Below are 26,835 nucleotides of genomic sequence, written 5' to 3'. Positions count from 1 at the left end.
ATTTTTTATTAAATTAAATTAATTTTACATAAATATTAGTTTGATTAAAATCAATTCAAATCAATAAATCTTGGTGATAACATTTTGAGAAGTTTTATTTTTGTTAAAATTGACAAAGTTGAAGCGGTCACGACATTGAAGTTGTAAATTCATAAGTTGTGCTTAATTTATGACCTCTTGGGCTAAGCCAAATACAACTTAAAAATATAGGACAAAATTGTCTAATCGACTCTACTTATAACCTATTCAATTAGGTCAAGTTCAACCTAAATGATGTAATCTTAAATTTGTATCATAATATGTTCAACATTTTAATGTTTATGCGCAATGCCTCATGGTCGAGGCCCTTGGCTTTCATTGTAGAGATGGAAATTCTGCACAAGCTGCCACCAATAATACTGTCAATGCCAACGATGGCAACTGATATTGACACCAACATCAATGTTCGTCATCGCAAATAACTTTGATGCCCTTCATTGTCATTAATATTGATGATCATTATCATCACAAAGGCCTACACTAGATGTTGTAGCAAGATTGATGTTTGTTGTTGCCAGCAATGATGCCTTCAACACCAACATTGATGCATGATGTTGCAATCCATGGTTAAGTCAGTTGGGACTCCTAAGGATCCCAAGGTTTCAATGAAAATATCATTAAAACCCTATATAATATCTACTACATGACAAATAAGTTAATATGATATTGAAATCAGGGCATTGCGCAAGGAACAAGCAATCAGAAGGGCTTAAGTGAACACGCCGATCTAAGGTTGACTAGGACATTAGGTGAGTCTAATGTGCTATCACTCTAAGGTTTCATTTGAAACAGCTTTCTTACTATTTTAGAAATCAATAAAAAAGCTGTCCCAAACAAAGGTCTTTACCATTTTCATGCTCGTTGCACTTGTGAGAATGTTGAAGCTAAAGTTTTCTGATAAAGGAAAACCTGCATCTCACTTGCGATGAACCAAACAAAGATACGAGAGGGAGAGAAAAAAAATCGAAGCTTTAGAGATCTCTTTGAACAATTGGACTTGTGTTGAACCCAATAGAATCCCTTCGTGCTAAGAAAAACAAGTCAAACAAAGTTAAGGAAAAATAATTTGAAAAAAAAAAAAAAACAGAGAAATCTCTATTCAAAGTTCCAGAATTTCATATCCTCTAGCCTGACCTTTGATCTCTTATGAATCGCAAAATTATGATAAATGTTATGAAGTTGGCAACTTAGCACAATTACATAGAAAAAAAATAAGGTGAACTAGCTTTCAGTGAATTGTGTCATAGCAAAAGCCTTGCATGGCCTCTATGTATGAGCACTTGGAAGTCAAATTCACTTAAACCTTTTTAAAAAATCTACAATAATATAAAATTAATGAACATATTAATTAAGTAGAGATTAGTTAAATTGATTAGAAATTGCAAGCATAACTAGCAATAGATTAATTAAGCTAACAAATCTGAGTGAAGTTAAGATTAACTAATGATTAGCATATAAGCTCATCTAATAAGTTAAGTCAATTATGGATTACTTAGACGAATAGTCCTAAATGAATGATTGAGATGATGAATGAATATAATAATCATTAGATAATATACAATCATTGCCATTCATCCATTGTTTAGAAGAATACTTAGCCTAATTAGGTAGGTTTTAATTAATAATTGAGATATACAATTAGCATTGCTAACTTTGCTACTTGGTCATTAAAAATGTCAGGGCAATAAATTAGTCATACAATGATTAATGATAGTCATGCTAATTAAGTTCCAATACATCTTTAGAAGAACAAATAAAGTCCAATTAAGTATGTAACAACTAATCATCAAGATATTAAATAATCTTAATTAATTAGGCATTAATCAATCATTATTATTGTTAAGATATATGAAACTTTAAGTTTAATCTTTCATAAAATAATTGAAAGATGCATTGATATGGAAATATCAAATAATAGGAGCTCACTTAAGAATTTAAATTTTTGAATTGAAAATCAATTTGAACATGAGCATATCTAGCTAAACTTCAATCCCTATTGGTTTAATCTTCCTTACAAACATTTCAATTTAACCTGAACTCAATGAAATTCAGAGCAACATGAACAAACATAAAGACTACAATCTCAAGAACAAGTTCATGTAAAATAAAAGGACACAATAGGAACTCAATCAATTAAAATTCCTTTTTAGTATTCAACTCTAGCTATTGTATCACATGTATTACCAAACAAAAAGATCCTACATGAAGCTGAGAATAAGGAAAAAATACTGAAAGGAAAGACCTTCGAACTTGCATTGATATTTGTGGCCATATAATTATTGGTATCATCCTCAAGCCTCCCATACCACACCACATAGTAGCCATCACAAATAGGTTCAACACTTGTCTGAGAAAAATATATTGAACCTTTTATGTAAAATAAAAATCAGAGTAAAAAAAAATAAAATAGAAAGGCCAAAATACACTTTACCCAGCGCCATTTTTCATTAGAAATCTTCAAAAATGCATAATTATTCTCGTTAAAAATGCCTTTTTAGGACTTCAAATTTCTCCTCTTCAGAACTTTTTTGCTTCATTGACAAAAAACATTGTAATATCCAACCATTTCGGAACACAAAATCAATGGAGAAAGGTAATGTTGTTATTGTGAAATAGATAAGGGTTACCTAAATAGCAGAAGCATCAATAACACTACTACAACCAGGAGTCTTCCAAATCCTTCTATCATTAATCCTCTCTCTGGTTCTCTGGGCCTCACTCCACTGATTTGAAGCAGCATACATATTTGACATAATTGAATAAACTCCACTTCCATTTTCATCAACGTCCTGAATCATTTCCATCACTTTCTCTGCAAATGTTGTGTCATTTCTAGCCCGACAGCCTCCAAGCAAAGCTCCCCACACCAAAATGTCAGGCCTGTAAGGCATCTCCTTCACCACTTGATAAGCTTCTTCAAGTCGGTTAGCACGACAAAGCAAATCTATCAAACAGCCATAATGCTCTATCCTTGGCTTGATCATAAACTCCCTTTCCATGGATTCAAAGATTTGTCGGCCCTGCTCAACCAAACCTCCATGACTACAAGCAAAGAGCACACTCATTAATGTAAAGTCATTGAGCTGGAGTTTCTCCTTCCTCATTGAAGCAAAAAGCTGGAATGCATCATTTCCCCTCCCATGAATCGCGAGGGCTTTGATCATCACATTCCAGCAGAACACATCCTTCTTTGCTGTTTTGATGAAGATTCTAAATGCAGAGTCAATATCCCCACACTTGGCATACATTTCCATAAGTGCAGTCCCAACTATAGCTCCAAAGCAAAGCCAATTTCCTATTAGATGCCAATGAATCCATTTTCCAGTTTTCAAATCTCCAAGATGAGCACAAGCTGTCAAAGCTGAGACGAAGGTGAACCCATCTGGAAGAATACCAAATGACTGCATCTGAAGAAAGAGATCCAATGCCTGCTTAAACCTCCCACGCCGTGTGTAAGCTGACAGCATACAATTCCAAGACACTACATTTCTTTCTGGAATTTCATCAAACAATCTTCTTGCTCCTATTAGATCTCCTGTATCAGCTATAGCTCCTACCATTACTGTGCAAGAAAAAACATTCCTTTCTGGCATCTCCTGAAACAAATTCTTTGCCTTATCCACCTGTTTCACTCTCACATAGCCTGAAAGCATCGTGTTCCAAGACACCACGTCTCTCTCGGGCATTTCATCAAACAGTTTCCTTGCAGATAGAATATCTCCAATTCCTACATATAAAGACATCATCTTATTCCACAAACCAATAGCTTTCATGGAAAACCCATCAAACATCTTCCTTGCATCAACAAGACTGCTGCTTGCTGCATAGAGGTTGAAAAGCGAGATGGCAACTAAGGGAATCAAATCAAACCCAGCCTTCAGAGCCCGGCAATGAGCCTTCTTCCCTATCTCACACTCTTCAAGAGCACCACAAGAAGCAAAGATGTCTGAGTAAGTGAACTCGTTCGGCGTCAGGCCTCGTTGAAGCATTTCATGGAACAAGTTGAGAGCTTTCTTATGCTGGCCGGATTGAAAGCAGCCCCGGATTAACGCGTTCCATTGAAGAATATGAGGAGGATTACTCGAAAAGAAAATGAGCTCAGCATGCTCGGTCTTTCCAAGCTCGGCTGCGCGGCGGATGCAGAGGGAAGGGAGCGCAGGGTGTTGAGCGAGGGAGGAGGAGATGAGAAAGCCATGAACTTGTTTGAGCTGTTCGAAGGTGCAGTGACGGAGTAGATTAGGGATGCGCTGCTCGATGGGTAGGGAAGCAAAGGACATCCAAGCTCCTCCAGTCGCCTTAGGATGTATTGTTGGCAATGGGAGTTCGCGGCTTCGGCCGATGAGGCGAGGCCGACCGGTTCGAGTCGGAATCCAGAGGCATTGAGTTGGATCAGCGAACCATGTGTTGAAGTTCAGTTTTACAATTTTTTAAAGTAAAAATAGAGATTTTACACTGCTCATTTTGATCTATTGGTTGAAAACTTTTGTTATAAATTAAGAAATTTTGAGTCGAAGTTTGTATATGTGAATAGTAGTGGAAGCTTCTGAATATGTCAACCAATCAATGCAGCTTGAAGCTTGACTTGAGGATTCTTACTAACAATTATGAATTACTTCATGCAAGAAAATCTAACATATCGGAGGCAAAACATTGTGTTTTGATTCTGATTTTGGCTAATAAACTGGCTTTATGTCATAACTTGAATTTATAAAATGATCTCATATGAAAAAAAAATCTGAGATTCAGAGCGTTGCGGCCCTAGAGTGTGCAACCCCTAGCGTTGAGCTCTTTGAAATTTTGAAAAATAATGGAGCTGCGGTGCTATGCTTGAGAGAGTAGCGGATTTGAGGGAGCAGTGCAGCGTCGGGACACTAGACAATGACGATACAGCGCCAGAGTCTCTTTTCTACAGTGTTTTTAGGATCTACATGCATCGCTGCTATGTCAAGTCTGGAGTGTTGCGGCACTGGGCATTAAATTATATTTTTAATAGAAAATTTTTCCATTGAGATCCTTCCCCCTCTCTTCACTAGCTTGGTGGGGAAGGAAAGGAGGAGAAAAAGAAGAAAGAGAAAGAAGGCGAAGAGAGGAAAGAGAAAGCAAAAAATTTCTTCATGGTTTCATTTCGTTACTTTTAAGAGATTTCTTTTGACTTATATACAACCTATGTTTTCAAATATTTTGATTTTAAATTTATTTCTTTACCTAAATTGACAGTTATTGCCATTTCTCCTGGATTAGTGAACTTCCACCGCATAAATTTTGATATATTGTAATATTGATTATTCTAGTCATTTTGACTATATGGTTTTGTATTTTCATAGATTAAAATTGTATTTATTGCATTTCTTATGTTTTGAGCAAGAATAAATATATAGTTATTTTCGTGATACGAGCATATCATAATGAATGAACATGTATTGTGGATGAATAATTATTATTTGTTATTAATCATATATATTCCTAAATTATGTGTGTAAATAAGGAAGACTGGTTATTAAGAGAGGTTGGCTAGAGATTGATTATACCTTATACAAGAAGGTGGGCTGACGAAATTTTCTTAAAATATGGCTTATAGTGATATCATCAATCAAGATCAAGATTAAGAGTTATAAGAATTTAAGTTACCAACGGGTAAAAGTTGTGATGCCCCAAGATCTAACTTGGACAGAATGTCAATCAATTCCCAAACAATTTACCAGAGTTATCTAAATCTAAAATCGTCCTGGACGATCCTGAGAGGAAAATTCAAATCAGAGAGGAACAGTAAGGGAACGAGGTCTCTCAAAAGTACACTCTTCAAGGAAGTCGCATGAATATTAATTAAGATTAAGATATTAAAATGAATTGATACATGTACAATTATTGAAAAAACACCACAAAAGCCATAGCTTCTTGCATATATGCATTGATTGATACGATTTTGATGTTATGATTTAGATGTATTTAAGATTAACATATTCATGTGATTCAAACTTCTAATACGATACTATTGATGAAGTCCAACTGCATAAGTAGATTTTATACGATATGTTGTTTCACTGATTGGTGTGATTTTCTTACTATTTTGATAATACAAAATATAGTTTTAGTTCACAAATGATTTTAAGACTCTCAGGTTTACTGTTTTGGTATTCGCACGAGTACTTTTTATGCTTTATGATCTACAGTTTTGTATTGATTCATGATTATATTGAATGGTCCTGCTATAATTTCGATGACTACATGTTGTTTCCTTTTCGTGTTTTGAATATAGTTGTAGGTTTTGATTAACTACTAAGTGTTACAGCTCATTGTGTGGGTTTAATTAATTTTTAGGCTGAGGTAAGGATCCAATATTATGATGTTGATCAGAGTATGAATTTTTTTATTATGTATTTTCTTTTATTCTTTTGTAATGAGGAGTTGAAAAATATATAAACGTATTGAAGGATTTTCTTACTATTATAAATTGAATTTTGAAAGGATGAATATAAAAATATATTTTGATGAAATTAATTTATAATGACTTTTGTTGTAATTATTAAAACTAATGAATAATTAATAGCTTTGGTAATAAATATGTAGATTGAAAAGATACAATTCTTTCAATTTAAATCTTGGAGTGTTACACTTTATGCCTTAATCAAATTTAATGTATTGCTCCTTGGTCATAATAAATTTTTACAATCGACTAAACTTCTAACCAGAATCATAAATATTAATTTAGCGACTTACATCCTAATATTGAGATGTCGGCATATATCAAAAAGAAATTAAAAATATAGTTAACATCACATAAAAATAATTAAATTTTAATTTAATTTAAAAAAAAACACAAGGAATATCACAATTACATAAAAGAAGTTGCTAATCCAATCTAGCAATATCATCATGAAGAAGAAATTAGGATTTTTTTTTTCTTCATCTTATCTATGGGCCACAAGAGATCTAATGGGTTTTTAACCATCAATTGATATTTATATTTTAATTATTGGATTTGAATTTATCCATTTTGATATCAATACCTTACTAAGAATGAATGAAAAATAAATAAAATATGAGATATTAAAGTTTTAAATGAGATGCTCTAAGATTTTACTAAATTATTAGTACAATACTGATGTGACTTATCAAATATGTTAGACTTATCATATGGCCCCCTATTTTTAAATTATAAGGACAAATTCAGTAAATTGATTTAATTATGAGTTCAAATGAAGTTTTTAGGTGCTTCAATTTGATTATGGCGAAAACCTTTTTCACTTGGACATGTTTTTGTGTAGCGTTGATGACTAGGAGTGTCAATTCAAGTCGGAGGATTGGGTTCAGGTCTAACCAAAGTTGACCCAACCCGATATGCTCGCTTAACCCAACTTATATATTAAAAAAGTTTAATCAAAATCTGAAGTAACCCAAACTCACCTAATTTGAACTTAACCCATTAATTTAATACTTTAATTATATGGACCATATAAAATTTTTGGATCAACACAACATATTTAGCCTAAATATAGCATGTTTAACACAAATACGACTTGTTTAACACAAATCCAACCCGTTTTAACCAAACATGAATATTACTTGGGTCAATTAAGGGTTTTCAAATCCGGCCCAAAATTTAGTTAGGTAAGGATTTCTAATTCAAACATGACCCGAAGTTTAATTAGATCAATCTGAACATGAATTTTTCAAGTCAGATTCATGCCTAATTATCAGATCAGTTCATTTAGTAACACCTTTATTGAAGACTTCTACTCGATGGGAGTTCATTATATCAACCTCAATACTATAAGATTTTTAAAGAAATCCCCAAAAAAAATAAAGAAAACATTGATAAAAGATCTAACTAATCTCCTTGCCCCTAATAGAAATACAAACCTACAAGAAATCTAATCACACTAATAAGAATTAGACTTAAGATAATCCCAATAGAAAAACTTTCATTATATTGATTTATTTTATCTTACTTCTTGAGGAATCTCAAAGAGGAATGGGCAACAAAAGTAAGAAGGAATAATGGAAAATCCATAAAAAATATGAACTAAAAGAAATATTTCTGCACTGTTGAAGAAGACCAAAGGCTAAATGATTGCTTGCATGCCGACCTTAATCATTCAATGAATCTTATGCACTGCTAAAGAAGCATCATTTATAAGCTTTAAACTTTGCTTCAGTGCCTACGAAATGGTTTTGATTACTGTACCTTATCTCAGACTCTCAGTTATTTAATGTCTCAATCAGTTATATTCTTATGGTTTTCTAATGATTAGTTCTACTGATAGAAACCAGTCACCAAGTGAGAAGTATTTATATAATGCCCAGCAGTTGTTCAGCAAAATGTTTTTTATATATTCATCTGAAACCTGTGGCCAGTACTGCAGAGATGAAATACTGCTCATACTTCAAAAGGTCTTCATTCAGCTCTGTGTTCATCAACAGATTTTTAAATTATGTTTGGATATATTTAGGGGTGTCAAAAGTTGACACGACCTGAAACCCGACCTAGTCCCGACCCGAAAAATTCGGGTTCGGGTCAACCAGTTTGTGAAATGGGTCGAGTCCGGGTTTGAATTTTTGACTAGTTTGAAAAACGGGTGTCGATTTCGGGTTGACCCAAAAACCCGAAGTCAACTCAGATTGACCCGTTTGGTTATCCCGCGCGTCAGGACTCGGGCGTCCTCGTCAGGGATTGTCCGCATCAGGTAGCATCCTCATCAAGAATCGACGCCTCGCCGTCGCCGGTGCAGCCCGCACAGCCGCACTCGCTGCCGCTGTCGATGCCTCCATTCCGACAGCCTCAAGGTTCAAACTCAGCGAACCCGCTTCGCTCCACTCCGCTTCGCAACTGTTCGCGGGTCGGGTCGGGTCAACCTGATAACCCGCATGGCTCGGATCCAGTTTGACAAACTTGACCCGTTTGCAAAACATGGTCGGGTTAGAGTCAACTCGTTTAAGACTGGATCAAGTTGGGTTCAATCCAAACCCGACCCGTTGACCCGAATTGACACCCCTAAATATAGGGCTCAAACTCAATTTAGTGATAAACCAAACACAAACAGAACTTGATACTTATATAACAAAAAATAATGAATGAACTAAGTGCTAAATCAAAATATGTTCAACTGTTTGAACTCTTTGATCTCAATTAGATCATCATTGGTCACACCCCGAATTCGAAAGGCTGATACATTCCAGCAACACGGGATATGAGAGATTTGGCTTCGGCTGGTTCGACTTGATCGGATAACAAGAATCCGGTTTCTAGCACCATTGTTAAGAGCAAAAATGTAAAAGAAATTACAATAAAATAAGCATGTTGTCCTTCTATATTCAACCATTAAAAACAAACTGAGATATGCATTTTTGTTTCTTCCTTCCATGAGCTACAGGATAAAAAAATGATCAGCTTGTACTGAGATTAGCTGTACAGAAACATTTCTTTTGCAGTGAACAAATGAAGGTTATCTTTGACATTCGGACACACTTAAATTAAGACTTATAAATCCATATAACTAACATTTTCTTTAAATAAAGCAGTAGGTACATGACCAGAATATGAATGGTTCCAAAGTCTTGATTATTTTATTTTCTTTTTAAAAGAATTCCTCTAATGCTGTAAGGAAAAACAACTTATTCTTCTATAGTTCGGTGAATTCATCAAATGAAACATAAGAGATGTCATTTGATTACTGGTCAGTAGTCCAAGCACTCTCATTATGGTTAGGTGAGTTAAATAATTATATCTGCAACTTTAATATTCTTAAATCAGAATAGTTATTTAATTTTTCATCAACAGACATAAGCCATGTCTTTAAAATCTGAACATGTTTGTTCAGCAATTTCAGAACTCAGAGAAAGTTTTCAGAAAACAGAAAGAGAAGAATGGGTTGCAGAGGCTCTGAGAAGGCAAAGATGAAGTGTAAGAAAGGATTGTGGTCTCCTGAAGAAGACCAGAGGCTTAAGGATTACATTCTCAATCATGGCTATGGATGTTGGAGTGAAGTTCCTGTTAAAGCTGGTGAGTTTTTGGTTTCGTTTGAGACAGCTTTCTTACTGCTTCTTAAAATAATTTTTTAGTTAATCAGAGCCTTTGTATGTTCTGAAATGAAGTTTTGGTTGGCAGGTTTATAGTAATGCCATAGATATGCATAATCTGATTGGCATTTTTCATCACTTGAATCATAGACTAGACCATTGGTTAGAACATTTTATAGGTTTGATTGATTTAATCTATATTTTTTCTTTTTCATATTGATCATTTGGCTTTTTTTTTTTAATTTATTATTTTTCAACCTTTCTCTATCTACCTCTAAAATAGTGGTGGGACCCATTAACCACCAAATTATTCTCACATCCTAACCCAATCATCAAAAATATCTTATCCATTTGTTTAAAAAGATGGTGTGAAAAGTAATAAACTCAATCACTAATGAGAGGAGAGAATGAAAAGAAAGATGGATTATCTTGAAATTATAAAATGAGTAGATAAAAGAAATTGAGATTTAGAAAAATAAAATAAACCCTAAATAACTTGTAAATAAATTATAAAAAAAAGTTTTTTGAAAATAAAACTAACATTAAATTCAGCATAGAATTTATAAAATGAGTCATAAATAATTTGGATAAGATTAATTACGATGAGCAGATGTACTTAGGCTGCTAATCAATCCTAATATTATTACTAATTATTTAATGCAGAATATAAACAAAACAAACATGTAAGTAATTTTTGAAATTTTTTCCTTTTTATTTGTGTGTGTAGGGCTGGAAAGAAATGGGAAGAGCTGCAGGCTAAGGTGGATCAATTACCTCAGGCCTGGAATAAAGCGGGGAAAGTTTTCACAGGAAGAAGAAGACTTGGCTATGAAGCTTCACGCTGTGCTGGGAAACAAGTGAGCCCCTAAACAAAATATATCTATTAATTAATCATGTTAAAATATGCAGCTCTTTGGTCTGTTGATTAAGAGCTTTGACTACCAACCAGGAAGTCTTAGATTCGAGTCTTGCTTATGTGTTGTATGTGTCAGCTCAGAAACTGCTTTAGAAAGCAGTAAGAAAGCTGCTTTGGACATCACACATTTGTACAAGAGCTTTTTAGCACAAGAACATTTTAATTGGCCTATGGCTTTGTTTGGGATAGCTTTTGCACTCTTTTAAAGCATCTTTATAGTACAAAAATTTCTAAAAATTCATGTACTAAAAAGCTGCTTTAGAAAGCAGTAAGAAAGTTGTCCCAAATGAAGCCTAAATATCCCCCAAAATAAACTTTTTTCAGAAAGCTATGTCATAGTTGGGAATTAATTCAATCAATGAGAGGAGACAAATGAAAGAAGATGAAATGTGCAAACATATCAAGAATTTCAATGCAAATTTATCCAGTTAATGACTGCTTAATGCTTCTGCTTCTATAATTTCTATTATCATGATGATAGTGAAGTCCTGCAAGAGAAAATGTTACAGCTTCATTCCTTTCTGTATTTTTTATCTCTCTTATGTATTACTAATCACAACACCCTTTTATAAAGAAACATGATAGGATAGCTGAAATGACATGAAATTTCCAAAATACCCTCAATGAGATAACTAGCAAAAATTATATATTTTTCGAGGGCTACCCTTACTATCTGTGTAAAATTATTCTTGGTAAGGTATTAATTAGGCTTCACAACTTAACAAATGAAAAAAATGGCATCAAGATGTCCAAATGCGATTTGGGTTAAAACAGACTTAATAGCCTTCGAATTTACACTAAGATTAGTGCTCACATGCAAATCATATGTAGCACTCATCTCAATGTAAATTCAAAGACTGTTAAGCTCATCCTAACACAAAACATGTTCAAACATACTGACATACAAAATTTTTTTCTTAACAAATATAGTTTATGAATCAATGATGTTCTAGTTTGATCAATGATGTATCGATTGTTAAACTTATTTTACATCAAAAAAAAATATTTAGCTTTTATATGTCGGCCGATCATTAGTATTTTTAAAATAACATTTTTTCATAAATATTTGACATACTTCCAAACATCTTGAAACATGTCCCTTGAAAATATTATAACAAGGAAGTAATTTTTTCAGGTGGTCTCAAATAGCAATGCATCTACCGGGAAGAACTGATAATGAAGTCAAGAACTATTGGAACACTTATCTTAAGAAAAAAGTGAAAAAATCAGAAGAATCAGCTTCTGCTAAACTTTCAGATCACAATCCCTCAACAGACTCATCAGCTGAAAATTACAAGAACAAACAAGAAAATTTCAATAAAATTTTGCTTTTTGACACGATCGAGCCAGCGGAATCATCATCATATAGTCATGGCTTCTCTCAACAGAAATCATGGCCAAAGGTTATGTTTGCAGACTGGATATTTGGAGAGAATTCAGATGGTCTACTGAGCTTAGAAAGCTCAGATGGAGGGAAAGGACTGGCTTGGGATTCCTGTAGCTTTGACAGCAGAGAAACACTTAGCAATGGCGATTTAAGAGCTATGAGCAATCAAGAATTTGCTGAAGGTGGAAGCTATGTTTCATGTTTTGAGCCTGTTGATTTGATAGGAAGTGATTCTTTTGATCTTTTGTCATTTGGGGGTAATTTTGGAGGTTTTGAAATGAATCAGGATTTGATGTTTTGATCAGTGATTGTCATTATAAGTTTCTCACTGTTATTGCTTTGGATTGTATATGACTAAATGATATTATATGAAATGGCATGGCATTTATTATTGCAATTGTAGAGGAAAAAATTCTAGATGATAAAATCATTACAAAATTTGGTTGAATATTCTCTTTAAATATTTGAGTGTATGTTTTTTGAGATTATGAAATATTTTGGAGATTTTGTATTAATTCAAGTATCTTGAAGATATTATTTATTAATTTTGAAATATCTTTTGGGATTTTTATCAACTTTAAGAGATCGATATTCTAATATCTCATCAGACCTTGCAATAAATTTTATATCTCAAATTCAATTTCTTGTTGCCACTATAAATAGAGCATTTGCTCATTATAAACCTAATGGTTACATTTATAAACATTATTATTTAAAACAATTAGTGTTTGCCAAATGAGAAATGAATAATGCTTAATCATCTAAATTTGGAATGCTCAAGTCTACCACAATGGTATGTATTTAATTCCATGCAACAATAAGTTTGTCTTTTGACCATTGTTTTCTTATTATGGGCCTCATACAATAGGTTGGGGATGATGATGATTAGATTGGGGACGACAAGGTCGAGTTGACGACGGTCACTACAGGAAAATCACTAATTTCCGGCGGAATTTTTCGGCGGCTTTCCGACGGTCACGTTTGGCCACATCATGGGCTAAAAATGGCAACTTTTTTGGATCTAAAAGTTTTCCGTGAGAAATCTGCATGGATGAACTATTCAGTCAGTTGATATTTGTTTGATTTGTTGTTGTCTGGTTGTCTGAAAAAGAAAGTGTAAAAGGAATATTTTAGATTTATTTGGATGATTGTAAAAGTAATGCATGAGGTTTTTTTTTTTTTTAATTTGAAGTAGATTTCTAGTACAACAATTAAAAATTTTATACTACAAAACTGTTTTGAGAAGCAGTAACCCAAACGAAGCTTAAGTCTATTACTCCCTACATTTCATTCTCATATAAATTGATAAAAGTATTATCACAGACAATTCTCAAACTTCCATCACTGGCCTTAATCATGCTCTCCTTTTGCCATGAAGGTTATTGGAACTCTTCATTACTCATTGAGTACTAAGGTTATGAAAACAGACAAAGTATGCTTTCGATCTTTTATTCCATCTTGATCTTGAAGGTATCAAATTTATCTCTGTTGTGTCCTGGAAAATTCACGGAGGTAGAGAAATATAAAGATTAATGCCTTAGCTTTGTACGAAGATCCAGAAGACAAGTAGATCAAACAGATGAGGGTGTAGCGTTCATAAGAGACACCAGACTTTTTATGTGGAAACCCCTAAAAAGGGGAAAAAACCACAGGGCTTGGCCCAGTTTGAATGAATCCACTAGTGCTTGTAATTGATTACAAATGAAGCCCATCCTTAGGAGGAAGGCCTTGGCTCAAAGTAACAAATATACATCATATAAAATGCATTGCATGGTGGAAGTTGGAAGAATCAATGTTGATATGTTTGTTTGGGGCGGCAAACCATAGTCGATGAGCGATGTAGATCGGAAGAATCATATTCGGCGGGTGACGGAGGTCGGAAGGATCGTAGTATGTGAGCGACATAGGTCAGAAGGACCGTTGTATTGCAACGGAGGTCTGGAGGACCGTAGTCACCGGGTGATGGAGATCGGAAGGACCGTTGTCGGCAGACAACAGAGGTCAGAAGGATCGTAGTCGGTGGGCGACGAAGGTCGGGAGGATCGTAGACTGCGGGCGACGAAGGTCGGGAGGATTGTAGTCGGCGAAGAATGTAGTCAGCAGACGACGGAGGTCCGAAGGACCATAGTCTGCAAACTACGGAGATCGGAAGGACGGTAGTTGGATGCAGTGGTTGGGAGGACTGTAGTTGGCGGACTAGCGGAAGTCCTGCGGTGTTCGGCAAATTGGTGGAATTCCGATGGCGGACGACAAACTATGAAATTCTGACGATGGTCGGCGGGCAAGCGGATGTACGGCGGCAGTCGATGAACTGGTAGAAGTCCGGCAGCGGTCGGAGGACGGGTGGAAGTCCGGTGGCGATCGAGGAACTGGCAGAAGTCCGTCGGTGGTTAGCGAATTGGTGGAAGTCCGGCGTCGGTAGACGGACTGGTAGAAGTCTGTCGGTGGGCAACGATTGAGCTGAAGTCCTGCTGCGATCGGTGAACTGGTGGAAGTTCGACGGCGGTCGACGAACTGGCAGAAGTCCGTCGGTGGGTCGAGAACGGGTGGAAGTCCGACGGCGGTCGGGAAGAACTCCAGAGGTGGTCGACAGGAATTTCGGTGGTGGTCGGCAGGAACCCCGGCGGTGGTCGGCAGGAACTCCGGTGGTGGCCGGCAGGAATCCCAGCGGTGGTCGGCAGAAAGTACTCCGGCGGTGGTCCATGGCAAGAGAGCTCCCAAATTCCTCCCTTTTTTCTCTTCTTCTCCCTCTTCCTCCTTCCCTTCATGTGAAGAATGAGGGCCTATTTATAGTTTTTTGAGAATGACATGGCTTGTAAATATGTGGAGGATCAAGGGCAAAATGGGAGTGTTTGAATGGACGGCCGATATTGATCTCCTTGATCATGGACTGTTTATTGTTCAATTGGATGCCTTAACGATTTCAGAATTAAATGATCTTGGGCTCGTTGGATTCCGTCGAGCCACTAGATTTGACTATAAGCATGACACATTTGAAAACTGTTTGATAATCCAAATTGTGGTTTGAACCCTTCAACAGCGCTTCATCCCCTTGATTTGGACCCATTTGGGCTCGGATTGAGTCGAATTTAGTGTCGATGGGTTTGTCTTTCTGAGACGTTCAGTTCGACTATAAGTTTGCTAAAATTGGAGTTCAGATGATCTCTAAATTAATTTCCGAAGTTTCCAACTTGATTATGCCTCAAGATTCGTACCCGATCAAGATAATTTTTGGTGACATATCAATCTCCATGCAATCTTATGATGGCTCCAAATTCCAAGATAATAATTGACTCTACATTGAAGATCTAGTGTTGAGGCATATCTAGCATCAGACTCCAGTTGTCAAGTAAAATTACAACTTCATTGGGGGAACCAATAGCTAATCACAAGATACAGTTCACTTTCTTCTTTGAAGGCCTAAATCTGATATTTCAGTTTCTGTAGTTATTATGATCATGAGAACATCTCTTCATCTCTTTACATAGTAATTTTTACATATTGAAATGATTGATTCTAAAAAAGAAGAGAAATATCAAATAACTTCTCAGTAATAGTATATCTTAGTTTAATAGAAAAGGAATTCAATTACACTTTTTTTGAAGCTTTTTTCCATGGAAATGTAACAAAGCTGCAACAAAATTTGGTTTCTGAAAACAAAAACAAGTAAATAACTGAAAAGAACAAATAAAATGAAATGAATCCTCAGAGAGGAAGATTACTAGGTGAGCTTTGCACTCCTCTCTATCATTCTGTATCAATCTCGTAATGCGAAAAACAGATTGAAAATACAGATTGAGCTATGCTCACCAAATAATCTCTCATTAACTCAGCTTTCAAAGCAGCCGAGAACTTTCTTTGGGACAATTCCAGCAGTTTTGAACCTTGCTGCAGTCTCCTCTGCCTTGAGTATGCCCTCTCCTTTCTTAGCCTCAATAATGGCTCTCTTCTCTTCTGCTGCCTTGTGAATGGAAGCTATTTCGTTCATCATTTTCTCTGTGCGCTGTGCCTTCTTCTTCTCATAAGCTTCCTGAGAAGTTAGTGAACATCAAGCTGTAATTTTCAGGAAGAATGTTTGCCATTTTCAGTATGCAAAACCTTTTGTGTGAGGTTTCTGTAATGTTAGGCCATATTTGATAACTTTTTGTATAAATATGTTTTTCTTCATAGTGTTAGAAATAATTTTCATCAATATTAAATCATGAGAAGTAAATAAAAAGAGGTAAGAAGAGAGAAACCTAGTTTCTCAAATTTTCTGATATTTGAACAAAGTTCATGAAGGAGATTATCAAAATTTTAGAATCGACAAAGCTCAAGTTTGTCTGTTGGTTGGAAGTTTTGACTATTAACTAAAAAGTTTTGGATTCAAGTCGCTTATGAAAATTGCTTACCTCCATCTTCTTAATCTCAGCTTCAATGGATGCCCTCTTAGAATTTTCCCATGTTGTAATGGATGACATCTTCTTTTGAGCCCTGTTCAAGCAAAGAAAAATCTTGTTTAAATTAAATGTTTTGTTAATAATCACTCATGTAATGCTTGCTATTGATGTGGCTATCTCTCATTAGATTTGAGGGATTATGACTGATAAATTAAGGTTTCATTTGGGACATCTTTATTACTATTTTATAAAATTAATGTAGAGAAAGTAACTTTCTAAAGTTGTTGTAGAAAGCAATTTTCTTATGTAAAATTTTTTGAAAGCAACAAAAAAATAGTGTCCAAATAAAATTTGTGTGGTTTTGTTTTGAACAGTAAGAAAGCAGTTATAAAATAAGCCTAAGATTTTGTTTGAGACAGTTTTTTTGTTGATTTTAAAATCAATTTTTAGTAAAAACAATTCTTGAACAAAAACTTTTGTCCTAGAAAGTAGTTTTAGAAAGAGGTAAGAAATGTGTCTCAAAAGATGCCTAAGTTTGGAGAAATTATTATGTGCGTACACCGGGCGAAACTTTACATCCGCATGCCGCGGTGCCGAGCAGTACCGAGCGTCGATACCGGTACCGAGCAAAATCGAGCCGCGGTACAGTAAAAGAGTGACGCGGTGCATTTTTATTGGTCTTTGGACGTCGTTCGGTGTCCACAAAGAATAATTTTTTCCAAGTTTGAGCTATATTTCACATCTCCATAATCTGTTTATCTTTTTAAGCAACATAGAATCATAAAGAAAAAAAAAATTGGAGAAAGAAAAATTAAGAAAATAGGAGAGGTAATGAGAGAAGCTAACTTGTTTTTAAGTTTGGCTTTTTGACTGTCTTCCCATGCCTCTATGAAAGCTGTCTTCTTCTCTCTTAGCAGACGGGCAAGTTCTAATTCTACAAATAAAAAAAAAAAAACAAATTAAAATATATTTACTAGATTGAAGATAAAAATATTTCTGAAAAATAAATTTTTCTCAAAAATATGCAAAGTGCAAAATAAAACGATGCATGAATTATTATTATTTATTTAATATATCAATTTATCCTGAGTGAGGGATGCTTACTGTGGACGATATGGGCTTTGGTGGTGCCATCGGCGGTGCTCGTCTCCGCCGACGGTGGCTTCATCACAATCTTCACTTCTCCGGTGACCTTCTCAGCCATTGGTGGCGGCGGAGCAGCCTCGGTCGCGACCGTGGCCTCCACCTCTGCTTTCTCCAACTCCTTCATCTTCCTGATTATATTCCACTTTTCCTTATGTTAGTCCTCAAATAATTATTTCCACATATTTTCTCCATTAAAAAGCACACAAAACGCTGCATGAAATGGTAAAACGATCACCTCTAATTAATTCAAACTGAATAATTTCTATTTCTGTATATTTTAGTTTTGGTGTTGTTTTTTAGCAGCCGAAAAAATAGTAAGCTAACGTCTACCTTCAGTTATGAAGATTGCCAGATAATTTGAGGTGGTAAAAATAGATATTAATGTTTAATAATGTACGAAGATCCAACACATATATAGATGAAAGAAGATTATAAGAAATACAAAAAAATTTATATGCAAAACTCAGAAAAAATCTGAGGATTGATGAAATGGTTCAATTGGTACTTATCATCAATTATAAATGATGGTATTTCTCAAAATTAAAAAACATGTTGCTATAGTTCATTAGACATGAACTGTATAGAACATATACTTAGGTCCAAGGATCGAGTCTATGTGTATGCGTTGTGTGTGTGAGTTTGCCTTAATTGGCCTAAATGTCCCCAAAAAAAAAAAAGTATATTTTAAATTTGAAATTAGATAATCTAGAATAGAGTTGGAAAAATTTAAAATGCAAGTAGGTAATTTTTTTTTTATGGGAGCACTACGGTACTGTTTAGCATAGATGTTTTTCTTTGTCATTATTGTGATAAATAATTTGTAATCTCTAAAATATCAATCATCAAATATATTGCGAAGAAAAAATCAAAAGCTTTCATTGCATCCATTAAACACCTACTTCAATTGAATATTGATCGTATATCCCATCCTCCTTGATAACCTGAAGTAATTTGCATCTCAAAGCAAACATTTTTATGAGACTAATTAAAGTTGTTGCATCACTGAACAATCATAGCGGTAGATATATATAAAGTTTGGCATGTCAGCTTTGTATGATGATCCAACACATAGACATATAGGAGAGAGGGTAGTGCAAAAGTCATATAAGATATTAAGATTTTTACATGAAAAACTCTTAAAAGGAGAAAATCCAAGAGGCTTGAATTAATTAAAATGATTATACTAGTGTTTATTGTTAATTACAAATGAGATCCTTCCTTTGGTGGGTGGGGGGGGGGAGCCTTGACTCAATGTAACAAATATACATCATATATATATAATACATTATATAGTGGGAGTTTAAAGAATCTGATGATATGAGAATTGTTCTCAAGAGAGTTTTGACTTGTTTCTTTGGGTGGTAGAACCATAGTAAGGCGACAATGGTCAAAGGGATCGTAGTCGGGGGGCAACATTGGTCATGAGAGGAATCGTTGTCGACGAGTGACCTAGGTTAGACACTACAGGAAAATCACTGATTTCCGGCGGAATTTTCCGGCGGCTTTCCGGCGGTCACATTTCCGGCGGCTTTCCGGCGCATTTCCGACGGTTTTTCTCCACGGAATTTCCGGCGGCTTTTTCACGTTTCCGGCGGCTATTTTAAATTTAATAAAATGAGTAAAATTTTTACTATTTAAATGATTTAACAAAAAATTATTAAAACTTATATTAACAACTTAATTAATTGTCGCCGGGAGCGGTGGGTGGCGTTCACTGTAAGATTTTTTTTTTAATTTTTTAATTTGACCGGCGATTTCTGACCGCCGGAATAATTTGCCGCCGGTAAAAACCGCCGGAATTTATTTTCATACGTCGTTTTTACCGGCAGTAAATTAACCGTCGGAAAACCGCCGGAAAACTACAAAACCGCCGAAAAGGTTCAATTTTCGCCGGAAAAGACCGCCGGAAATGGGTGATTTTCCTGTAGTGATAGGAACCATAATCGATGAGAGATGATGATCGGAGGGACCATAGTCGACCATCACAATGATGGGGGTTAGAGGGACGACAATCAACAGTCTTTAGAGATCAAAGTGGATCGTAGTTGGCAGGCGATAGTTTTTGGAGGGACCGTAATCCGTTAGGGATGGTAGTTGGAGGGATCTTAGTTGATGGGTAACGGTGGCTGGAAGGATCGTCGTTGGCGGACGATGGGAATCTGAGGTTCCGTAATCAGTAGACGATGGAGGTCGATCGGAGGGACCTTAGTTAGGGGGCGATGAAGGTTGGAGTGGACCATGGTGGGATGGCGGAGGGAACGCAATCAGCAGGTGAAAGTGGTTGGAGGGATCATAATACGCGGGGGACAGTGGTCATAGTGGACCGCAGTCGGAGGGCAATGATAGTCAGATGGACAGCAGTCAATGGGCAACGGTGGTCAAAGGGACCATAGTCGACGGATGATAGTGGTTGAAGGGACCGTATTCAGTAGTGGTCTGATCGACCAATGAAAGTTCGCAAGCGGTGGTGTTTGGGTGGAGCTCTAAATCTTTGAAGCCTAAGAGCTCTCTCTTGCCAAAGGTTCCAATACCCCTTTCATGTGGGAAGAAAGGGTATATTTATAGATTTTTGTGAGTGGCATACCCCATAAATATGAAGAAGATATGGGGCAAATTCAGAGTGATCCATCAGACAACGCATATTAATCCTCTCGATCATAGATCATTTGTCATAAATTTATGTGCTCAAATAATGTCAGACTTAAGCAATCTTGGTCTCGTTGGATTTATCTCGTCGAGTCACTTGATTCGATTATGAGCATGTCATATTTTGAGATCATTTAATCATCCAATTTATGCTTTAAACTTTCTGAATGTTCCCCGTCCCCACAATTTGGAACCCTTTGAACTTGGATTGAACTAATTTTGGTGTCGTCGGGTTTGTCTCTTTGAGCCATTCAGATTGGCTATAAGCTTGCTAAAATTGAAGTTTGGATGGCCTCGAATTTAATTTTGAAAATTTTAATTCATATATGTATCAAAATTCGTGCTCGATCAAGGCAATTTTTTGGAACGTATCAAAAGTATAAAAATGTGAACGTCAATTGTTGTCACAAACCAATCTATTAAATAAAATCTCAACCACTAATTAACTTATTAGTTTTAAGATACAAAAGCATTTTATCACATTGAATTACTTTATGAGCATAAACCCTTTTATAAGAAGGTTGAATACTATTCACAATTCTCAAAGTGGACCCAAACATATACTTCATTTGCTAATGATTATTTATTATAGCTATCAAACATGATTATAATTGATGGTCGAAGCATTGGATACAACATCGTGAGGATTTTTATTAAGAATGAGTATACAAGTCATGAAACTTTCCTCACATGTTTGATGTCCCATCATAATCTTGATCATATATCCAATATATGCAAGTTCAATGAATGTTTAGTAAGTTTACTTCAAAAGCTATCTTAAGTGTAGTTATATTAGTTGATAAATATGTTTAATACTAATGAATATCTCAATTGCCATTTTATATTAACATATCTCATTAGGACTATAAATTATTCATTTGTTGATCCATCACGAGATTTGTCTGCATAATAATGAAGTAAGAATCACCAATTCATTTACAATGGAAACCAATATATTGATAACTGCATTATGGTAAATTTTTTCAGGGGGGTTTTGGCTTATGATTTGAGAACCTAGAGCCCCGGGAGAAAGGAAGGAAAATAATGAATTAAATATAATAAGAGACAATTTTTATTTTTTTAAAGTTGGGCGGCAAATATAATAAGAGACAATTTTTATTTTTTTAAAGTTTTGTGAAAAAATAATTTTAAGGGTGCAAAACTATTAAATTGGCCAAATTATCAAAGTATATCAATTTTTAGGGTGTGCAATTATTTGTGGGTGCCTTTCATATGGAAAATAATGAATTAAATAATAGGTTGCGTGGATAAAAAATTTTTTAGACAAATTTTAAACTAATTTTTTTCAAGGAAAAATAATTATTTAAAAAGATAATATCTATTAGAATGATTTATTTTGAATATTCCTTGTCTATAGTAATGATAATGGTAGCCAATAAATAATTGAGAGAGGGAGAGAAGTCTTAGAGTTGGACATCTCAAGATATTATGCAAATATATCTTATCAGCAAATATGCAAATAAAATATTTATTATGGTCCAATATAACTAAATCAATCAAAATTAAATTTATTATGAAAATAAAACTAAAAAAAAATCCAAACACCCAATATGAACTGAACTAAATTATTTGCCTAATAATTTGATAATTTAATTATATTTATTTTATATTAAATAAATTATATTATATATTAATTACATAGAGATAATATGTGATGCTTATTTTTTCTATTAAAATCTCCCACCTAAAATCTCTAATAAAACTCCTTTGTCGTCATCCACTCATCCCCTGCTTCCTGCTTCAGCTTGGGTACAAAACCCTAACAGCCACTCACTCTCCGGTCTCCATCGCTCTCGCTAATCGCCTTCAGATTCTTCGCTGGAGTAATTCTAAACCGCTAAGAACCAGTCATTCTCCCTATATAGTCTCTCCACCCTTGCACTTATTGATCGTCTACAGGGGTCTGTGTTTCCGCCATGGATACCCACATAACCGAGGAATACGTCGTCAGGCGACGGTGGGAGAAATCAGCCCGCGAACTCGCCGGAGGCATCGTCGATGGCGGCGGGAGTTTCAGGCAGAGGGACGTAGAGAGGAGGGGAAGGGAGCTTTGGAACGGTCTGATGCGCGGAATCGAGGAGAGGAAGGTTGAGATCTCTTCATCTGGAGGAACCGAGAAAGCGTGCCATGATATGCTCTTTGGAATCTTCTCTGCTTGAGAAGTCCTTGAAGGTTCCGCCCCTTTCAGTCACATGCTTCTCTCTCTGACTCTTTTTCTAGCTCTACCTACCTATGTGTTTGTGTGTGTGTGATGATGATGATTGGTATAGTTGTTGAAGCTGAGGTTGCAGACGCTACGCTGTTGTAAATTTTTGCAGTAACAATCTGTAATTTCTTTTTTTGTTGAAGAAGACTTTTGTTGCTGTTCGTGTTCTTAATTGGATTATGATCTCTACAGAAATGGAGAGAGATGGCTCATGGCTACAATTAAATTCTGTCAAAGGTTTTGTGAGGATCTGTGTTTGGTGTTCTATTTTAGGCAAAATTTAATCATGACTTTGCCAAAATCCTCCATGAATTTAATAAATTCAGGAATTATCCTAAAATGAGATTTGAGATTTAGGTTTTGTTTGAGATTTCTTTCTAGTTTTTCAAAAAATAAAAAATAAGAAAAATATTCCAAACCTTAAAATATTTTCTTTTAGATTTGTAAATATATTTTTTTATATAACTTTTTTAAGAAAGAGTGAAAAAATAATGATCTAAATTTCTCTCAAATCAAAGAGATTATTTTGTGCGGTTATCGGACTGTTTGGAGATAAATCAGAGACGTTATGTGATTCAGTACACAACGATACACAACATCAGTATACATAAAATGATGCACTCTTATTTGCCTACGAATGACATCCAATAACCGCACATAATATTTTTTTTCCTAACGAAGAGGCTTAGAAATATAGTTGTAGGATCTATATTCCTCAAATATTTAATTTAATATGCATTTGAAATACTTCAAATTATTTATTAGATGATTTGCTTATTTGGTTTGAACTAATAGAATTATAATGTAAAGTTAATAGTGGTGTTTGACGGTGGCAGTGGCCGATAGTTGCGGAGATTGTGGTGGCAGTAATGACTGTAGTCGATGAGAGGATGATGATTCAGTGATAACACAACGAACTTATACTAAAAAAATGATAAAAATTGGATGAATTTACAGTACATAAAAAAATACTAAGATAGTTAAACAAAAATACTTGAAAATATCTTTTTAATCAAATAAAATTTTGAAATAGATTTTTGAAATACTTTGCATTTTTAAATAAATCAAATATCCCTATAAAATCTTAGTAAATTTGCTACTGGCTTGCTAAAGCTTTCAGGAATTATTTTTTCAAAATTTAAATCGAATTTATTGAATCTATATTTACTAAGAAAACGTTTGATTCCGAATAGGTTTCGTTAAATCCAATATCGATAAAATTTATTCAACTAAAAATTTTTAAATTTGATACGGCATCACAAAATTAGTTTGATCGGGCACTAATCTCGAGGCAAAAGTTAGTTGGAAACTTCAAAAATAATTACGGGAGCACCCGAACTCTGATTTCAGCGAGCTTATAGTCAAACTGAGCGTCTCGGAAATACGAACTCAACGACACCAAGAGCAACCCAATCCGAGCCCAAATGAGTCCGAATCAAGGACCTGAAGTGCTGTTGTAAGATTCAAACCGCAATTTGAGTTACCAAACGGTCTCCGATTTTAACGATCTTATACTCGAATCGAGCGGCTCGACGAGTCGAATCCAACAAGCCCAATATCGTCGAATTCCGACATCATTAAGGCCTCCAAATGTCCAATGAACGGTGCACGATCGAAGGGTTCAATATCGGTCGTCCATTCAAGCCACTCCCTATTCGCCCATGATCTCACACCTATTTACGAGCTATGCCACTCCAGAAAAACTATAAATAGAGTCCTCATTCTACAAAGGGGACTCAAGTGAAGAGAGAGAAGAAGAAGAGAAGGAGGAGAAGGAAGAAGCTCCTCCTCGACCACTGCCGGAGCTCTTCTCGCCGCCTGAAGACGCCGGAATTCTACCGGATTTTCGGGAAACGCCGGGAACTTGCTGAACTTTGTAAACTTTCTTGAAGAAACAGATTGTAATTTGATTGCCCCGACTTGTGGTACGAATCAGCCATTTGTAATTTGCAAAACACTAGTGAAATTTTTCAACTGGGCGAGGCCCCGTGATTTTTTCCCTTTTTGGGTTTTCCACGTAAAAACCTTGGTGTTCATTTCTCTTTTCTGTTTGTATGCTGAATACTCGTACAACGCTCAGACGCGAATTTACAAACTCTACCGCCGCGTATATTCTAGCACGCAACAAAATTAAACTTAAAATTTTAATTTATTATTATTATTTTTTTTTTTGGTTGTGCTATTCACCTTCTTTCCACCACACAAAATAAAATAATATAAATTAAAGTATTTTGTTTTTCAGGGCCATTCATTCTGGATTTTTTTTTTTAATTTTTTATAATTCATGGTGGTTGCCTTCCTTGACAGAAAATATCCCAGCTTGCATGCCGAGCAGCTGGCCCACATGGCGTCTGTATGTGATGCAGAAGCTGTACAGCTCAGAGCTTCTTGAGAAGGACATTTGACTTTGTTTCTCTTGGTTAAAATTCAAAGCTATAACTAATAGATCAATCAAGATAAGTCATTCATTTATTAAAATGGGATTTACATATATATACCATTTTATTTTATAATATTTATATATTTATCATCTAAAATTTTAATATTATATGTCTACCACTCATACAAAATTAAGTTTTATTTGAGATTGATAATGTATAGAAGAGAAGAGGAAATTTTGGGGGAAGATAGATTGGAAGATCGCGACGATATCACTTGGGGTAGGTTGCGATGAGATCGTTGATATGTGAAGAAGAAGAGGAGTTCGTTTGGGGTTGGTTGATCTTGTTTTGTTAAGTAAAAGAGAGATTGCGATGGGAGCTCGTTTGGGAAAGATCGCTATGTATTTCGAAATTTTATTTTTTTGGAGGGGGGTGTTATTGTTAAACGCATTGTGTGGAGTTGTTATTGTTAAGGAACAATGAAGCAACTACAAAGAGAAATAGTAAAGATAATTCTTCATTTTATTTTATTTTTTAATTTGAATTCCAAAAATATACTTACAATTAAATTTTTTTTTGTTCTAACAGGTTGAACCCTGCGCCCTTGGACCCCGACACAACTACGAAACGTATAATGATCAAGGATATAGTTAAGGCACTGCAATGCCTTAACATGTTTTGATAGCTACAAGATATCTTTAGAGACCATTTTATTTTTTATTGCCCTTTTTTGTAGTGAAGATTCGAGCCAAATTCGAGGCAACAACAATAATTACTTATAAATTTGCAACCTCCCCCACCCCCTCGGCGCAAAAATTAAGGCTGATTTCGCCGCTGATGATAGTGCTGAAATATGGTATTGCTTAAAAATTTTAAATCTTGTGGTTAAAAAAAATTGCATTTCATTTTTATTATAATATTTGTAATTTATATATAGAAGAAAAAAATTATTTATAATTAAAACAAGTAATATAAAGATATTTCATGAAAGAATCCTTATCATAACAAGAATTATTATTTTTTATTTTCGCTCTCTACAAAGCTGTTATTTATTTTTTTTTTTCAATTTTGAATAAATTTAATCATAAATTTATGCACATCGAATTAGTAAGTCAAAATAGGCTGCATTTCAGGTATATTTGTTGAATATTTATATTGAATTTTTTTTTTTCCTTACAAATGAGCCAAAAATTTTATCATCTTCTCATTAAAATAATCTTCAGTTATTTATTTATTTATTTAAATTATAAGATATTTAACTTAGTTTTATTAAAATGAACTGCATATACTTATCCAAAGGCTAACAAAAAAATCCAAAGACTTTCAAGCAAAAGATAAGCCACAGAGCTAATAAAAATATATTTGATGTGTATGACTCAACAAATAGCTAATGAGAAGGCCAAAAATATTGCAAAATACAAAATTAAAATTGAAATTTTTATACTAAAAAAAAATTACACTTAAAAAATACAGTCCAACAAGTAAATAACCAGATTAAATTTCTAAATGTTAAGATTTTAGGGGCTTATATGAAATTAAAACATAATGAAGTAAAGATGATTTTCATTGTCAAATCATTTGGAGGAAATTTAGAAAGAATCCATAACTTAAAAAGAAAAATTAAGATTAAGATTAAGGTAATGAAATAGTAATTTTCAAATTAGTTTATGAATGGTTGAAAGAGTTTATCAATGTAA

The 26,835-nt window shown here is 34.7% G+C and overlaps 3 protein-coding genes across 3 annotated transcripts; 1 reads left to right on the top strand and 2 right to left on the bottom strand.

The window, feature by feature from the left end:
* Window positions 1–341: 341 nt before the first annotated feature.
* Window positions 342–4,321, bottom strand: LOC110097901 (pentatricopeptide repeat-containing protein At3g29230). The gene is made up of 2 exons (XM_028701456.1): window positions 2,667–4,321; window positions 342–624 (listed from the first exon to the last, which is right to left on the bottom strand). The coding sequence occupies exon 1, from the start codon at window positions 4,314–4,316 to the stop codon at window positions 2,667–2,669; it is 1,650 nt and encodes a 549-aa protein (XP_028557289.1). The 5' UTR covers window positions 4,317–4,321; the 3' UTR covers window positions 342–624.
* Window positions 4,322–9,903: 5,582 nt separating this feature from the next.
* Window positions 9,904–12,689, top strand: LOC110097914 (transcription factor MYB23-like). The gene is made up of 3 exons (XM_020824564.2): window positions 9,904–10,039; window positions 10,784–10,913; window positions 12,108–12,689. Exons 1-3 carry the CDS (start codon window positions 9,904–9,906, stop codon window positions 12,658–12,660), a joined length of 819 nt encoding a protein of 272 aa, XP_020680223.1. The 3' UTR covers window positions 12,661–12,689.
* A 3,313-nt stretch (window positions 12,690–16,002) lies between these two features.
* Window positions 16,003–18,008, bottom strand: LOC110097934 (remorin). Its single transcript, XM_020824601.2, has 4 exons — window positions 17,843–18,008; window positions 17,585–17,672; window positions 16,751–16,832; window positions 16,003–16,389 (listed from the first exon to the last, which is right to left on the bottom strand). Exons 1-4 carry the CDS (start codon window positions 18,006–18,008, stop codon window positions 16,189–16,191), a joined length of 537 nt encoding a protein of 178 aa, XP_020680260.1. The 3' UTR covers window positions 16,003–16,188.
* Between the last annotated feature and the right edge of the window lie 8,827 nt (window positions 18,009–26,835).

Source organism: Dendrobium catenatum, unplaced genomic scaffold (genome assembly GCF_001605985.2).
Source record: "Dendrobium catenatum unplaced genomic scaffold, ASM160598v2 fragScaff_scaffold_1720, whole genome shotgun sequence".
NCBI classification, from domain to species: domain Eukaryota; kingdom Viridiplantae; phylum Streptophyta; class Magnoliopsida; order Asparagales; family Orchidaceae; genus Dendrobium; species Dendrobium catenatum.
Note: the sequence above shows the minus strand (reverse complement) of the source record. Positions and strands in the feature narration are given on the sequence as shown.

Bases quoted from the DNA above. Each gene is read 5' to 3' on its own strand.
- LOC110097934 (XM_020824601.2), bottom strand. From the start codon at position 18,008: ATGAAGGAGTTGGAGAAAGCAGAGGTGGAGGCCACGGTCGCGACCGAG. The intron at 17,673-17,842 runs GTAAGCATCCCT...TTTTATTTGTAG, and splicing joins CAAAGCCCATATCGTCCACA to AATTAGAACTTGCCCGTCTG. The intron at 16,390-16,750 runs GTAAGCAATTTT...CTAACTTCTCAG, and splicing joins CTGAGATTAAGAAGATGGAG to GAAGCTTATGAGAAGAAGAA.
- LOC110097914 (XM_020824564.2), top strand. From the start codon at position 9,904: ATGGGTTGCAGAGGCTCTGAGAAGGCAAAGATGAAGTGTAAGAAAGGA. The intron at 10,040-10,783 runs GTGAGTTTTTGG...TTGTGTGTGTAG, and splicing joins TGAAGTTCCTGTTAAAGCTG to GGCTGGAAAGAAATGGGAAG. The intron at 10,914-12,107 runs GTGAGCCCCTAA...TAATTTTTTCAG, and splicing joins CACGCTGTGCTGGGAAACAA to GTGGTCTCAAATAGCAATGC.
- LOC110097901 (XM_028701456.1), bottom strand. From the start codon at position 4,316: ATGTCCTTTGCTTCCCTACCCATCGAGCAGCGCATCCCTAATCTACTC.